This window comes from Mya arenaria, chromosome 3 (assembly GCF_026914265.1).
Source record: "Mya arenaria isolate MELC-2E11 chromosome 3, ASM2691426v1".
Taxonomy (NCBI): Eukaryota; Metazoa; Mollusca; class Bivalvia; order Myida; family Myidae; genus Mya; species Mya arenaria.
Window position 1 is genome coordinate 69,600,562 of NC_069124.1, and position 15,599 is coordinate 69,616,160.

The 15,599-nt window shown below is 33.9% G+C and overlaps 1 protein-coding gene across 1 annotated transcript; it reads left to right on the forward strand.

The window, feature by feature from the left end:
* Positions 1 to 8,508: 8,508 nt before the first annotated feature.
* Positions 8,509 to 13,492, forward strand: LOC128228204 (uncharacterized). The gene is made up of 4 exons (XM_052939369.1): positions 8,509 to 9,929; positions 10,115 to 10,282; positions 10,723 to 10,933; positions 11,351 to 13,492. The coding sequence occupies exons 1-4, from the start codon at positions 8,935 to 8,937 to the stop codon at positions 11,558 to 11,560; spliced, it is 1,584 nt and encodes a 527-aa protein (XP_052795329.1). The 5' UTR covers positions 8,509 to 8,934; the 3' UTR covers positions 11,561 to 13,492.
* The last annotated feature ends 2,107 nt before the right edge of the window (positions 13,493 to 15,599 follow it).

The following is a 15,599-nucleotide window of genomic DNA, read 5'->3' on the forward strand; positions in this document are numbered from 1 at the left end:
AAGCCACTGAATGTCTGTAGGGTAGATGACTGCAAGGCGGGCTGCTCCTCAGGCCTGCCGTAGCCACAGTAGAAAGGCTTTTTGCCTGTGTCATCACACTGGAATATAAATTGTTCAACAACAGTAACAAATATATATTTTACAAATTAATAAATGAATACCAGATTGTTCTTATACATTAAGTCCATTAAAAGTCCTGCATCTTTTTTTTTACCATGATGGTAACTTGACTTGGTCAACATCTTTTGCAATTAAGTAAAACAATATAAGATTTAATCATATTTTAGATATATCATTTACTGTAAATGTCCATGTATAAGACGCATCCATAGACAGGACGCAGGCAAAAATATATGTGAAAAATGGAGAGAGAAAAAACTTAAAACCTCTAATAACATAGAAAGGCAAGCAGTGAAAAATGTCAAATCAGAAAGCAATGATGTTTGTTTACAGTACCGTTATTTCTATGCATTGTGAAAACGGCATTGGTTATGTTAACCATGCGATATTAAATACAACAACAAAGTATGTTTCTTTGAATATGAACATGTCAACACCTTCAGCAAAGTATTAAAGAACATGGCAAAGATAAACAAGTGCTGTCACAGAGACAGCACGCTCGACTATTCCGCCGATTTTCTGTGTATGGACTGAAAAGTTTTGGCGAAACATGCATTGATCACTGTTATATTAGATTTCAATGCTATACATGATGTGCTGAGATATTTACATAAATTGAATTGGAAAATATTTAAGGTGGTACGTTAACTTTAATGTAAATTCTAGGTCGAAAAGGGGGCATAATTCTGTCAAAATGCTCGATACAGTGACCTCCTCCTGTGTCCAGGTTTGGGGCATGATGGTGAACAAGTGTGTAAAGTTTCAAAGCCATATGTCTATAGACTTTGAAAATATTTGAGGTGGTATGCAAACTTTAACGTAAATTCTAAGTCGTAAAATTGGCATTATTTTGTCAAAATGCTTGGTAGAGTTACATCCTCCAGTGTACAGGTCGGGGGCATGATGGTGAACAATAGTGCAAAGTTTCAAAGCCAGATGTCAATGGACTCTGAAAATATTTGAGGTGGTACGCAAACTTTAACGTAAATTTTAAGTAAAAAAAGGGGCATAATTCTGTCAAAATGCTTGATAGAGTTACCTCCTCCTGTGTACAGGTTGGGGGCATGATGGCGAACAAGCGTGCAAAGTTTCAAAGCCAGATGTCAATGGACTTTGAAAATATTTGAGGTGGTACGCAAACTTTAATGAAAATTCTAAGTCGAAAAAGGGGCATAATTTTTTCAAAATGCTTGATAGAGTTACCTCCTCCTGTGTACAGGTTTGGGGCATGATGGTGAACAAGCGTGCAAAGTTTCAAAGCCATATAGCAATGGACTTTGAAAATATTTGAGGTGGTACGCAAACTTAAAATAGAATTCTAAGTCAAAAAAGAGGCATAATTTTGTCAAAATGCTTGATACAGTTACCTCCTCCTCTGTACAGGTTTGGGGCATGATGGTGAACAAGCGTGCACAGTTTCAAAGCCAGATGTCAATGGACTTTGAAAATATTTGAGGTGGTACGCAAACTTTAACGTAAATTCTAAGTCGAAAAAGGGGCATAATTTTATCTTAATGCTTGATAGAGTTACCTCCTCCAGTGTGCAGGTTGGGGGCATGATGGTGAACAAAAGTGCAAAGTTTCAAAGCCAGATGTCAATGGACTCTGAAAATATTTGAGGTGGTACGCAAACTTTAACGTAAATTCTAAGTAGAAAAAGGGGCATAATTTTTTCAAAATGCTTGAAAGAGTTACCTCCTCATGATGGTGAACAAGTGTGCAAAGTTTCAAAGCCAGATGTCAATCGACTTTGAAAATATTTGAGGTGGTACAAAACTCTTACAAAAACTTTAACATAAGTGGTTACGCCGACGCTCGGGTGACTAAGATAGCTCTCCTTATTCTTCGAATAGTCGAGCTAAAAAACAACATCGGTATAATCTGTCAAAAAGTATAAAAATGTCTCATTTCTTCAGAATCAGAAAATAGACACCATTTAGGTACGATTAAAAGATTAGAGACATAATATCTAATAATTTGAACCATGAAATACTTGGGGGACACACCCATAGTATTATTAGAAGTCCATGTCATGATACTTGTTACATGCTATACAACAGTCTTTGTTGTAACTGGAATGCCCGAAGCCAGGGACAAGTAAATAATGTTTCAGACAAGTCAAAATTCCCAGATGGCTGCCCGAACGGGCAAGTGCATTTTTCCGAAATTTAAATCCCTCAGTTTTCATACTTTCTTCAGCAACAATTCACAAATCCTAAATAAATGTTCTAAATATTGGCTTTCGCAAATTTACACATAAATTGGTGACGTCACAGCATTCCACGTGCTCAGCATTTGAAGTATTCAATTTATAAGCGTTTAAGCGTCTGCCCGACATTTGGACGCTTATAAATTAAATACTTCTCTCGTTCTTGTTTTTGTTTGTTTTAATTTATTTTATTTGTTTTTTGGGCAAGTAAAACTGTTTTGGGGCAAGTGGTTTTCTTCAATTACTTGCCCGAAAGGACAAGTGCTGAAAAAAAAATTAAGACAAAGACTGATACAAGGTGGTGGGCACGGGCTGGAAAAAAACCTGACACCAAAAAAACAACACATAATAAAACAATCACAATAATAATAAACTGAAAAAAATAGGGATAGAAAACAATAAAACAACCGGTAATACACTCTCTGGTCTTGAAGAAATTGCAATATCTTAATAGTGATGCCATAGTAGAGCATCGACAACAAAGCTGTCAGTTCATACATATTGGACGAAACATTTTCACAAAACCTTCTTGTCAATGAGCTGATTAAGAGTCTTGGTTATCCTTTAAAATATACCATTGATTCTTACAAATTAATGTGTGTTTTTTAAGATAACTGGAATATGATGTTTAGAAATCACAACCAGTTAAGACAAGAGAAATGAAACCATGTCCAATAGTCAGAGCTGTGGAACCACTCTATCTGTCATTCATCACAGGTCTGATGGCATTTTGGGTACACAATTACTCCTTTGGTGAATATCCAATCAACCGTTGTGGATAAAACTACCGATAGCCCTAACGTAAACAAACTTCATTTTTTCCCCATTGATTTATCTGAAGAGCCAAATTTAGCCTGAAATCGACCTTGAGTTTTCTTTTGTTATAAGTCTAATACCATACTTGATAAGATGCAGGCCTTTCTTTTCTTGGGAATTCTAGGGGGAAATCCTATACACAGACATTAACTATCAAAAGCAAATAATTTATTTTCTTCAACTGTTACTCCACAATACTAAACACTTCACTGTTAAATAAAAACACAAAAGTTACACTTTAATTATTTTAGCCAATACCTTTTACTTACTACACTTAAGTGTTTAATAAAACACAAATAATTAGTTTAATTCAGATCGACTTTTGTCAATAAAGCAACGCCATTTTGAAACAATCTAGCAGGTGCCCGTTATCTTTCTGCTCAATTTCCTTAGCACTGGGATCTGTCATTCTTGGCTAGGAAAACAAGTGGGATATGGACACATAGAGTCGCCAAATCAAAAATCGTCAAAGACTGTGAAGCGTCGGTTTATATGGACTATTTTTTATGCAACTCAATTAAATGCAAATGTTCTGTAACTTCATAAGTTATTACAAACTTGACCAATACAAAAATTGTTGAGAAATTTTTTGACCATTCGGATTCTCGGTACTTAGTGAAAAAGATAAGCATGTCCTGAGGTCAAACTGCACTCAGATTATTATTTTTTTTTAAAAATAGAACCAAAACATGGAAGTTATCGGCCATTTTTGGTAGGCTCAGGATCGACTTCAACAACCACATCCCAACTGCTTGACAATTTCTGTTTTTGAAATTTTGGTTCTCTGTTTAAAAACATATGATGATACCGAAAATGTGCATGCAATGGCACTTATAGCCGACAATGTACTTGTGTTTTGACAGTTTCTGCTACTGTTAGGATAAGGTTTTAAGATTGTTGTGCCTGTTAAATGTAGTTTTAGATATTCATTGCACTGAAAGCAGCATATGCATATGATTCATATTTATATAGATATGACAGGTGTTGACATTTTTCATAAAATGTGAAGTTTCAATCTCCAAATGATAACCATAGAGGATATTTAACTTTGCTAGTATATGAAAATGTTGTCATGGAATCATGATCGGTTGTTGTAAAATGTCTAATAACATGATAAACAGCCAAAAATGTGGCTTTCAATCATACATTCGGGTGTCTGTGATAACAATCATTGGCCGCGTCAGGAGATAGCTCTGTTCATTCTCCAAAAGACATTAAAGTGCTGCAGTCAGTCAGTATGAATGAATAACATGGAAGCGTATGTGCTCCTATAAGTTTTTCTGTTATTCTTCTCTCCAGTTATCATGAAATTATAAATCAAAGCAAGACGCCAAGAGTATCCGGATATTTTCATCCGAAATGTATCTTCTTTATCCATATCGTAAAAAGATATCATAAACAACAAAATCATACAAGCCAACTAAATCAAATTTAAGATACATAAATAACTTACTAATTATTTACACCAAGTACCCGAGAAACGAACCCTCGCAACATTTTAGTGGGAAGCATTTGAAGGACATGGAAATGGTGCTACATGAAGTAGCACACAACAGTTTTTAAAATGACTGGAGTGCGATATCTACTGTAGCTAGGTGAAATATTCATAAAGATATGAACTTTAGGCCGAATTGTGCCCATTGTTTTGCAAATAAATACTTTTCAATATGCTCGGTTGGAAGGTACATTGTAACCCTCTGTAGATGTAAACGTATTTGAACTGCATTGTGGTTGAAAACAATTAAGTACTGTATTAGTACATAATGTATTGACCATGTTTTTTTCTGAATTAGAAACATGCAAGTATCTTTTTGTAAAAAAAAAAACATCTATTACATACAGAGGGTATTACTGAATAAAACGCTCAAATTCATATATGAAACGGTTAATGTGTACTAACGACTGTAATGTGCAATTGTCCTTATTTCAAATGTGTTTTTTTTTCTCATTTCTATATAACATGACGTAATCACAAGGAGTTGCCAAAATATAAAAGTAAAAAATCCCCTAACATATGTATAGCCTGATATATGTTTTATATTTCGAACTTCGATAAGCCTTGACAATCGGTGAGTTAGGGATTATGTAACTCTAAGAGAAATTGCTGTTACAGAAAAAGCATGCTTATGTTATTTCTTGCTATTGTGGTAACACTCAGTCTTTACATTTAACATGTCAATAACTTTATATGTATACTCACTGAAAGTTAAAAAAAGTATATGATGAAGTATACATGGTGAAGTTGTTCAAACTCGATGTTATTGTAACGTGCGACGTCAACAAGGCCAGCAGATATCGTTTAGATACTTTAAATCTTAATTTTAAATCAGAAATCCGGGTCGTTGTTCAGATACATTACGCTGTTACAGTAGATGAAATGGATGTAGTGTCAGCTTCCATCAGTCCCTGATAAAAGGTATAAATACATAGTTAAATTCTAGTTAAATTAATTAGTATGCTATTGAACTATAATAAAATGCATACTTTGTAACAGCCGTGTACGTGTTTGGAATCTCATGAGATCATGAGAGTTAATGGATTTTCGGATTTAAAATATTCATTCAAAACCGTATGTCTAAAATGGTGTAGAAGTATATAGCAGTGCAATACCCATTTTCGAGCAATGTTATGATTTGGACATACATGATATTTAAGTTCACAAACAAATTATGAAAAATATAACCCTGTTTTCGTCATAAATGAAACATTTTAATGTTGATAATAGCAGAAAGAAACGAACATGTATATATGTAAACTTGTAAAATGTATTATGCAGGACGATTACCATTAAGTTAGTATTAAGTATATGTACATTTAACACGTATTTTGTGCATAGGTAGATTGTTAAACGTTCGTGTACCTTATCTAACATCAAATGTCCATGTGCTTTATCTTTTTTTTGCTCATTTTTCCCATTAAAGTAACTATTAGAGATAAAAACAAAGCCTCTAAAAATGCATAAAACATAAAGAAAATATGAGTATCGTATGAATTACTTACGGCTAACCCCAATTTTAGTAATACTTATAATATTTGTCAGAAGCCGTGTACTTTCCCGAAATTTTCAACTCCGAGAAATCAGTTTGTCCAGTTTTCAGAAAAGGTTAAGGGTTGTAGAGAAAGTTCTATATAGCTGTGGAAAGGGTTCTTAAGTGCGGGTTTTTTTGTCTTCATATGACAAAAATTCCCAATATTTAGAAAGTTATCTTTAAAAAACTACCTGAACCGATACCTCTGTGTATTGATCTTAATCTACTTGCCTTGATCCCTCTTATCAGATCTCCAATCTGAGTATCCTGCTGTGCAGTTTTGGAGGTTTCATTATAATATTGGACCCTAAATGGTCCAAAGCCAATAAACCAATATACAGGAAATTGACCCCTACTGTGACACCAGTGCAATTAGCAGAATATGCACAGCAGGGGATTATTATGCCAAACATTCCTTAAACTAGGCGTTTAACAAATTTATGCCAGTTAACTTTGGGTCTCCTATATGGAAAAGTGGCATCATGATTCACTTATGCATTAAACATGTGATTTATAAGCGAGGTTGGGTAATTTTTACCTTGCACAGAAACTTAACTGCTCTGATTTTACATAGTGTAGATAAAGGAAAACGACCCAGCTCAAGAAGGGTTGACGTTTGAGTACGAACGCACAGAATATGTTTAAGTGTAAACCTGAGATTAAGTTTTTGCAACTTCTTTCATACCATATATTCCTCAAACCTCACATCCTTACATAAGGCTGGGGCAATCATCGAGTTAAACTTTGTCTTAACATAAGCAATACTTTCTTTTATTAACATTAAACTGCATTCCACATTTACATTAAAATCAGATTGTATTGTAAAGTATATTAACCTTTAATCAGGACTGGCATGCATTTTGTTCTCATTTATGTTATATAAACATGGAGATCAATTAAGATCACCGAATATGGGTTACCCCCCCCCCCCCCCCCCTCCTAATATTTTCCTAAAACCGACCTACCATGACCTGAATTAGTTCTTATATGTTTATTTCTGCTTTTTATACATTTCATCCTTACCGCTTTTACAGCGACATGAAGTTATCGGTTGTACAAATAAGAATAAACTAGTTGGTCCACTGTGCTATGTCAACAGGGCCATAAACAAGGGCCCAATACCTAGCTAACGTGTCATACATGCCATTAACCAAGAGTGTAACCCGAAATAAAGAAAGAACAAACATACCAAGATACAGACCAATATAGCTACCCCTTTAAACTCTTTATCCTTTAAATGGTGTTCTGAATATAACTACAAAATGAATAAAACAGAACTCTGCGATAGCTTATAACAGTATGTTACTTGTGTTTTTAAGCTGCACTCTCACAGATTTACCATTTTTACAACTTTTTTTTGTCTGGGAATGAGCTATTTCTTGCGCAAATATCTGCAAATCAGTGATAAAAGACATCTGACAAAAGATCAGATCGTAGATTTTCATATTTCCATTCTAAAATTAATGTGTATGGCTTAAACCGTTACTAATGGTTAAAGAAAAATGCATAAAACATCATTTTTTGAACTTCAATATAAAAATCTGCGAACTATTTATTTGTCAGCAGTCTTAAATGACTAATAGACATGCATTTTCCAACAAATTGAGTCGTTCCACGACAAAAAAATAAAAAAAGGATGTCAAAACGTTCAATATGTGAGAGTGCAGCTTTAAAGAAAGAAAAAAACTATTTCATTTAAGTAAAAACACTGAGTGTTATTAAGTGAATGAACTCTATCAACTCTTTTGCTATAATGTAAGTATAACGTTTAAACATAAAATGACAATTATCATTACCAGTTAATTAATATCTACTGCACTCGAGATTTACAGATTTAAAGTCACTATTCTGATTCAAACTCACTATTCTGTTGTTGTAATTTTAGCAAAGTTAATGTCGTAGTAGATTATTGTAGACATTGATACCGGGGATATCTATACCGGGATTTCTTTAGAGAATATTATATTACCCGGTACCAACTGTGCGAAACGAAACGAAATTATCGATACCGGGTGCCGGGCTTTAGCAAAAACTAATGATCAAATTAAGTTTTCAGTTTCGTTACGAATGTAGTGTTAATATTTAAGATATTGAACATAAACAATGAATAATGAATGGATATGTTTTGCTTATTTTTGCTCAAATACTTTTTTTCGCCAAAATATTCTTAAAAATAGCAAGTCTGTCAATAAAGCCAAATACTAGTAAATATCATCTTAATATCGACTAAATTCGAAAACGATATATTTCCATTTTTACTCCTATTAAAAGCAAATAAAATTGTCGATTTTGTTAACCAAAAATCGCCAACACAATCCGTTGCCCAAAGCCATCTATCCTAAGGACCGGGAATTAGGAGACCGGATAATACGGTGAGAGACCGGGAAATATCGCCGTTCAAACTGTTGCCTGCTACTGAGAACTTTATGACAACAACGTAAACAAACCATGATTTGAAAAATAAACGCTTCATAGTCTATATCCAATTATAGATTTTATATTTCTTTATAACCCTATTTAACCATCAAATTTTGATTTGAAGCATTCTCTTCTAAATTCATTATTACAAATAAAATATGATTCAGTTATCTCATTCTTGGGCACCAGGATTTCCAGTAGCACTGGCAGTGGCAGTGATTTGGAGTACATGTACATTTACTTAGACATTGTCCTTAGCTGTGTTTTACTACATGAAAATCTAGTTTTGATAGTGTTAATGTGGCATCTAGTCATTTTAACAGTACTTCACCTATTCGTGACATGAGTGATCATAGCAAAGAGCACACTAGTGGTAGGACTGCTCGCAGTGCTAGGAGAATTGCTCCCATACCTGACTCCATTAAAGAGATTGTGCAAGTGCGACCAAATAGGTATCTGCACATCAGACATGTTAACAAGAAGCAGAGAGATGAGAAATTTGAAAGGGAAATGCAGTCATATTTATTGCATAAAGAAAGTGCTCTCCTTACTGCACCAATGTCTTTCAACAAAAAGAACAATACTCCTGGCAAAACATTGAATAAAAACAGTTCTGGATCACGTGATAATCAATCTTCTACTCCACCTAATCTCATTAATCATGATGAAGGTAACTTAAACAGTTCGGGTAATAGTAATACTCTGAATAATATTTCTACAACTAACTTGGACGTTCAGAACCTAGATAATGCTTATACTGGTGTAAGCTCAGGGGTTGGCCTGCATGTTCAGTCCCCTTCAAGATTATCCTCTAAATCTGCCAGTACAGAATCTATCTCCAATGTTCAAATTGAGATTAGACCAAACTCACTTGTAAAACGTCTAGATGAGATTACTGAAAAACCAGATGAGGAATCGCATGAAGTACTACCCTATAAATCACAGTCACCTCGAAAAACAAAGGGACACCGGCCAGTCAGTGCAAGAAGTATTCGGCAGAGAACAACATCAGTTGGTGCAAAGGAAACACAACAAATTACAAACTATATGCCTAATTTGAATGACTTTAACATTGATCATAAAGATTCACCATTTAAAGATGTGACTCTGTTTTTCTTTCATGGTGTAGGAGGTTGTGCAGATATCTGGAATTCACAGATTGACTTCTTTGGTCATCTAGGAATTGAGATAATAGCTCCAGATTTAGTTGGACATGGTCTAAGTCCAGCTGCTGACAATGCTAAAGCATATCATTTCAAAGAGATACTTGCTGACTTAGAAGCTGTGTTTGATAAATATTGTAAAAGAGAAAATATCGTTATTGGACATTCCTACGGGTAATAATATATTCATCATCTTGTTTTTTCTTCCCGAATTTTTTATACAATTAATGTATTTCTTCAACATAATTTGATTAAATTATTCATCAACACAGTCTAGTAGCTGATAAAGTTTGTTACAATGTAACATTTGCCAATATTCCAACAATCCTATTAATTAGATCCCTGTATACCTGTTTTAGGTGTGCGTTTGCAGCTGCCTTGGGTCGTCGGCGAGCTCGACGGGTGAGCAAGCTTGTGCTAGTCAGTGGTGGGGCCCCAATACCCCTTGCCCCACAGCCTGGTGTGTTTTCCCTGCCTGTATGCATGCTCTCCTGCATCAGGCCTTGTCTCTTCAGCAGGTTTGAAAAGTAAGTCATACCAGTAACTTTTGCAAGTATCTGATATACAAACATTTATCTGACATAAATTAAAGCATGGCATAAAAAGGTTTATGATTTTTTTTCAGGTTTAGGTAATAGTTGTATCAAAGGACATGAAATCTTAACAATAAAGAATGGCAGAATGAGCGAGTCTGATTTTAGTCTTGAACAAGATATGCTCAGATTATAACCATTTTTCAGCTAGTGGTTTGGTGCGGTACTTATAAAAGACCAATAGTTTGTCCATATGCTGGAAATGAACTCTTGTAGGTTAAACTCTTAAGTACTCTGCTTTGTTGCCTATGTTCAGATGTGTTAATTGTAAACAATTTGTTTATTGTTGATAAATGATTTCAATCTTTATGTAACTTTTGTAGTCTTGAGCTCACCTAAAATGAAAACTTATTCTAAGGTTATTTTTATTTCAGACATGCATTCCATGATCCAAGCACCACTAATGATGGGTCACGTCAGGTGGCATTTGATGTCCCTGCACGTGTGTTGTCCCACACGATGCAAGGGCAGGACTGGCTAGATGGTGATGCACTCTACCACCAGTGGCTTGCCATGCCAACGCTTCTGCTGCATGGCAAACATGACAGCTTTGTGTCCCTCGAGGAACAAGAGGAAATGGAAGAGGTAGTTGTACTGACAAATTTTGACTTTGTGCTTATATTTGGGGTTTTTATCCCCAATTTACAAGATTGCTTATGCCTTGCTGATACCATATCATAAGGCATTAATGATTTGTTGTTGAAACAACTAATCATATCAAAAGGTTTTGTACAAATAATTTAGTAGTTGTTACTTTCTCCTTCAATATTCAATAATGGTATAATTATGCAAAAAAAATTCAATGTTTTTTTTATTTTTTTCAAATATCTTCATGTATATATAGGGATTAATTCTGTTGTTAGAAACAATACTTACTAAAATAGTAACTATTATAGTTCCATATGTTTTTGTTTTACAATAAAATCAAGAATCTTTATTAAAAAATACACGGATTCTAAATTACATTTGAATTTAACCATATCACATTGCTATGTATTTTAGACAGTGACAATGTCCCAATTGGAGGTTATAGAAAATGCTAGTCACATGGTTATGATGGAAGCCCCCTTAGAGGTCAACAGTCTGCTGTATGTGTTCATCTTCCAAGCCTCCCATGACCCACATGATCCTGAAACTGCCCGCAGTCGTCCCCACAGTAGCAAGTCATCGAAGTCTGCTCGCCTGAAACACCACTCAAAACAACTGGCGTAGGGCCTTACTTAGCTATGCTGCAACATACATCTCTCAGACTACAGGGTCATATAGCTATGACCATTTATTTTGTAAGAAAGCTTTTCACAGTTTATCATCAATGATTCTGGAAATGGGTTCCTCTTTTTTACGTTGAAATAAATGTATATTAATTGTCATTTTATAAAAGTTATTCATGCAATGCAAATATTTCAGTCACTTGCAATGATACATAAGACAAAGTTGATGACATGCCATTTCATTTTTTCCTCATTGTTTAGTTTTAAACATAAAATAAGTAGGAATCCTATTGGTTTTGTAACCTGTAGATTTGTAAAAGAAAATATCTATTTTTGTTGTTGTTAGGTATCACTACCATGTTTCTGATTTTGAAAAATGGTTACATGTGTGTATTAAAGCACAAATCTTGAATTGAGTGACATAAATTTTGTTAACTTTATCATGCCTTTTTTTTCAAAATTGTATCAATCAATCTTAATTTAATATGACATTGCTATTATCACTCATCTTTAGCTTGACTATTCGAAGAAAAAAGAGAGCTTTTCTACTCACCCTATCCTGGGCATCGGCATCACATTTTTGTTAAGGTTTTGCATGTTAGCACCTTCCAGTCAATACCTCAACAAAAACATCTTGTATTGCATTGAAACTTTAGATATTTGCTCCTAACTATGCAACCTATTTAGATAATAAAGTGATGGTAGATAAGATTAATTTGAATAATGTAAATTATGTAAGCACACATAGGTTAATATCTCAGCAACTACATGATGTATTGCATTGAGACTTTATACAATGGTACTCAGCCATTTATCAATCTAAGTAGCCAAGTTGAAAACTCTATTTTGCATAAAATACAAATAATGGCCTATTATTATTCGACTTCCGGTTAAGGTTTTGCATGTAACCATATTTTAGTCATAATCTCAGCAAATACATTTCATTTTGCATTGAAACATTACACATGTGTTCCCAACTATCCAACCTACTTGATAAATGAAGTAAGATAACTCCATCTTGTATGGAATGCAAATAATTGCCCTTTATTATTGGACTTGCATACAAAATAGTTTGCTCCTTTCTTATTCAAGATACAAATTCAGGTAAAGGTTTTGCATGTAAGCACATATAAGTCAATAAGTCTTCAACTATTTTATGTATTGCACTGAAATTCTATATGATCAGGTATGATAACTCTTTCTTGCATATAATGAAAGATTGGACCTTTAATTTTTTACTTGTTAAGGTTTTGTGTGTTTTACAATTTAACAGTGATCCATGCATATTTCACCAAAACTTTGGTATCCTTAAACATAAAAGCGGTGGAGCGTGCTTTCTCTGTGACAGCTCTTGTTGATACTTTGAGTCGTTTGATGAAAAGTTGTATGCAATTTATTTACATTCACTGAACCTGTGATAATGCTTTTTTTATTTATTTTTTAGATTGTTGTTTTATAGACGGGGTTAGAATTATCATTGTTAGCCTTACCGCCACTTTGAAGAAATGAAAGAACATGTATTTATTTTAGGTGTGTTTTCTTTGTCAATATTTGTAAAAGAAGCTTGTTTAAAAATATTGTATGATATTTACACCTCAACTTACATATACTGTAGATCTGATTTGTAGATTTGCAAATGTTGACCAGAAATAGTATCACTGCTATTAACTACACTGCTTTAGTAATAGACTGGTGGAGCTGTTGTTGTTATAAGACACTCATGTCTGTTTTACTTATATTGTGTTAGGCATATCAAAAACAAAGGTTTGATTCCATTTTTCTGCCTCTTATTGTTTTGCTCGAATAAAAAAAGTTCACAGTTTTTCTTCGCTTTAGGGACACATTTTTAGTAGTTTCTTGCATGGAAAAGGCATGTTAATATAGCCAGTCGAAATCACATCAGATTTAAGTTTGAACTTGATATCAGAATCAACTTGACTGAAAAAAATAATATATATATATATATATATATATATATATATATATATATATATATATATATATATATATATATATATATATATATATATATCGACCCACTAAGCCTATATTTTTTGGCCGTGAAACTTAAAACAGACAATTTATTGTTTTTGCCTTATAAAATAGAGATGAAAACAACCATGCATTTAGAAGCTTTTTTCATGTACTTGGCGTGAAGATAATCTGATTAATATAATATTATACATATCCGTCCATGAATGATATTATGTGATGTTTTACATTCCTATTAAAGTACATATTTATCATAAATGTTAATCATTATCTTTTTTGTATTGTACATTGAACAGTTGGCAGTTGGAACATGTTGTTTGTTATAATTGCTTGTTAAAGTGCGTTTAAATTGATAGAAATTTATGTTTTCATACTACTGTGTATTGTAAACATCATGCACGAAAACAACCACTGGATGGTTAACACAACACCAATATATATTTGACTTTTTCAAATGCTATAAGTGTAATAATGAGTAATTATGTTTGTCTATTTATTCATTTTTTTTTTTTTGGGGGGGGGGGTCATGACTACATTGTACATTTTACAATATGCCCTTGAGATCTTGCACAACAAAATCTTTCAGTTTACACAGCACTGTTTTTGTTGAATATTTCTTATATTTTATTAATTTTACCACTATATGCCATGTTATTGTTGTTGATATAAGAAATAAAAAAAATCTAGAAACTATTGGTTAGTTGCCTGATGTATTTACAGTGTTAATTAATATTATTCCAAACTTGTTTCACTAAGCCTTGATGGTAGTTTAAGCTTGATGCAATGCACATAAAACGACCGTCAACTACAGTGTACACGTGTCTTCTTACAAATGGAGGTCTGGAGGCCATATTCATAAAACATATGTTAGTGAAAAATGTTCACCTAAGTGGAAATTTGCCTTTTTATAAGTTGAATTTAAGAAACCCTACACTATTAGTACATCAAGAATGTGATAGCGAGCAAGAAAGAGCAAGAAAATGGCCTAAACAATTATAATGAATAAGTTTTATGAAATGTAGAAGGTATTTAAAATAACCGTTGCCAAAAATAACGAAATGTTCTCTAAGTTGAAAATATTCACTAAGATGCTTTTTGAATATGGCACCATGAAACGTTTCTGACAGACCTATCTAAGCAGGTGAGACAGCCATCATTTCTTTCCTTATCATTGAAAACATTCTGAAACGTATGCTTACAATTTAGAACTATGTTTGAGGCACTGATCGATGGCACAGCGCTATGCGGAGGCCGCTCTGATACCTTTCTGTGATGGTATCTGTCAGCTTAAAACAGTCCTGAATAGGATGAAATAAAAAAATAATGTAGGCACATGTAGTTGACACAGCTGTAGATTGGTTGAATATGGTTTGTGCTCTTTTCCGTCTGTCGCTAAGCTAGAGGAGCCATCCCGAATCCATTTCAATATGCTGGATTTTGATCTTGAAAAGGACAGTAAGCCCTCGGCCCTTCCACAACTGTTGTTATGGCAGCCATTCAATATTTTTCAACGTATTGGTGTCAAAACCACGGTGTCTGACCAAATGATTGTTACACACAAGCTGGGTTCCTCTACGTTGGGCGTATTCAAGCCGGTTGGTGGCGTCACAGACCGTAAAGTTCTGTGTAGTTCAGTTCTTGTACATGTACCATTTATTTATTACTACCAATTTTAATGTTATCCCATCCTTATACATTTGCTCTGTGTGTGGACCGTGCAATAACAAAAGCGAGAAACGTACGTATACTTAACACATTTATCAAGGATTTGAACTTATGGCCCTTTGGTAGGGGGTTCAGTGAAAGAAATATTATTATATTATATTTGGTGGTTTTATAATTGTATTCTAACTTCATTATGATGCTTTATGTTTTTATACCCAAAAAACTACGGTATTCCACCATTTATCACCATGTTTTTTTCCAAGGATTTAGTTGTTATCCCAGCATAATACGAATACATTGTATATTAACGTTCTCCAACCCGTAGTGGCAAAAGCCATTATAACTGAAATCATGCATCTGACATTCGGAACTCCTCGGCTATT

Excerpts from the sequence above, each read along its gene's own strand:
- LOC128228204 (XM_052939369.1), top strand. The coding sequence starts at position 8,935 with ATGAGTGATCATAGCAAAGAGCACACTAGTGGTAGGACTGCTCGCAGT. Across the intron at positions 10,283-10,722 it reads CTCTTCAGCAGGTTTGAAAA|ACATGCATTCCATGATCCAA; the intron begins GTAAGTCATACC and ends TTTTTATTTCAG. Across the intron at positions 10,934-11,350 it reads AACAAGAGGAAATGGAAGAG|ACAGTGACAATGTCCCAATT; the intron begins GTAGTTGTACTG and ends TATGTATTTTAG.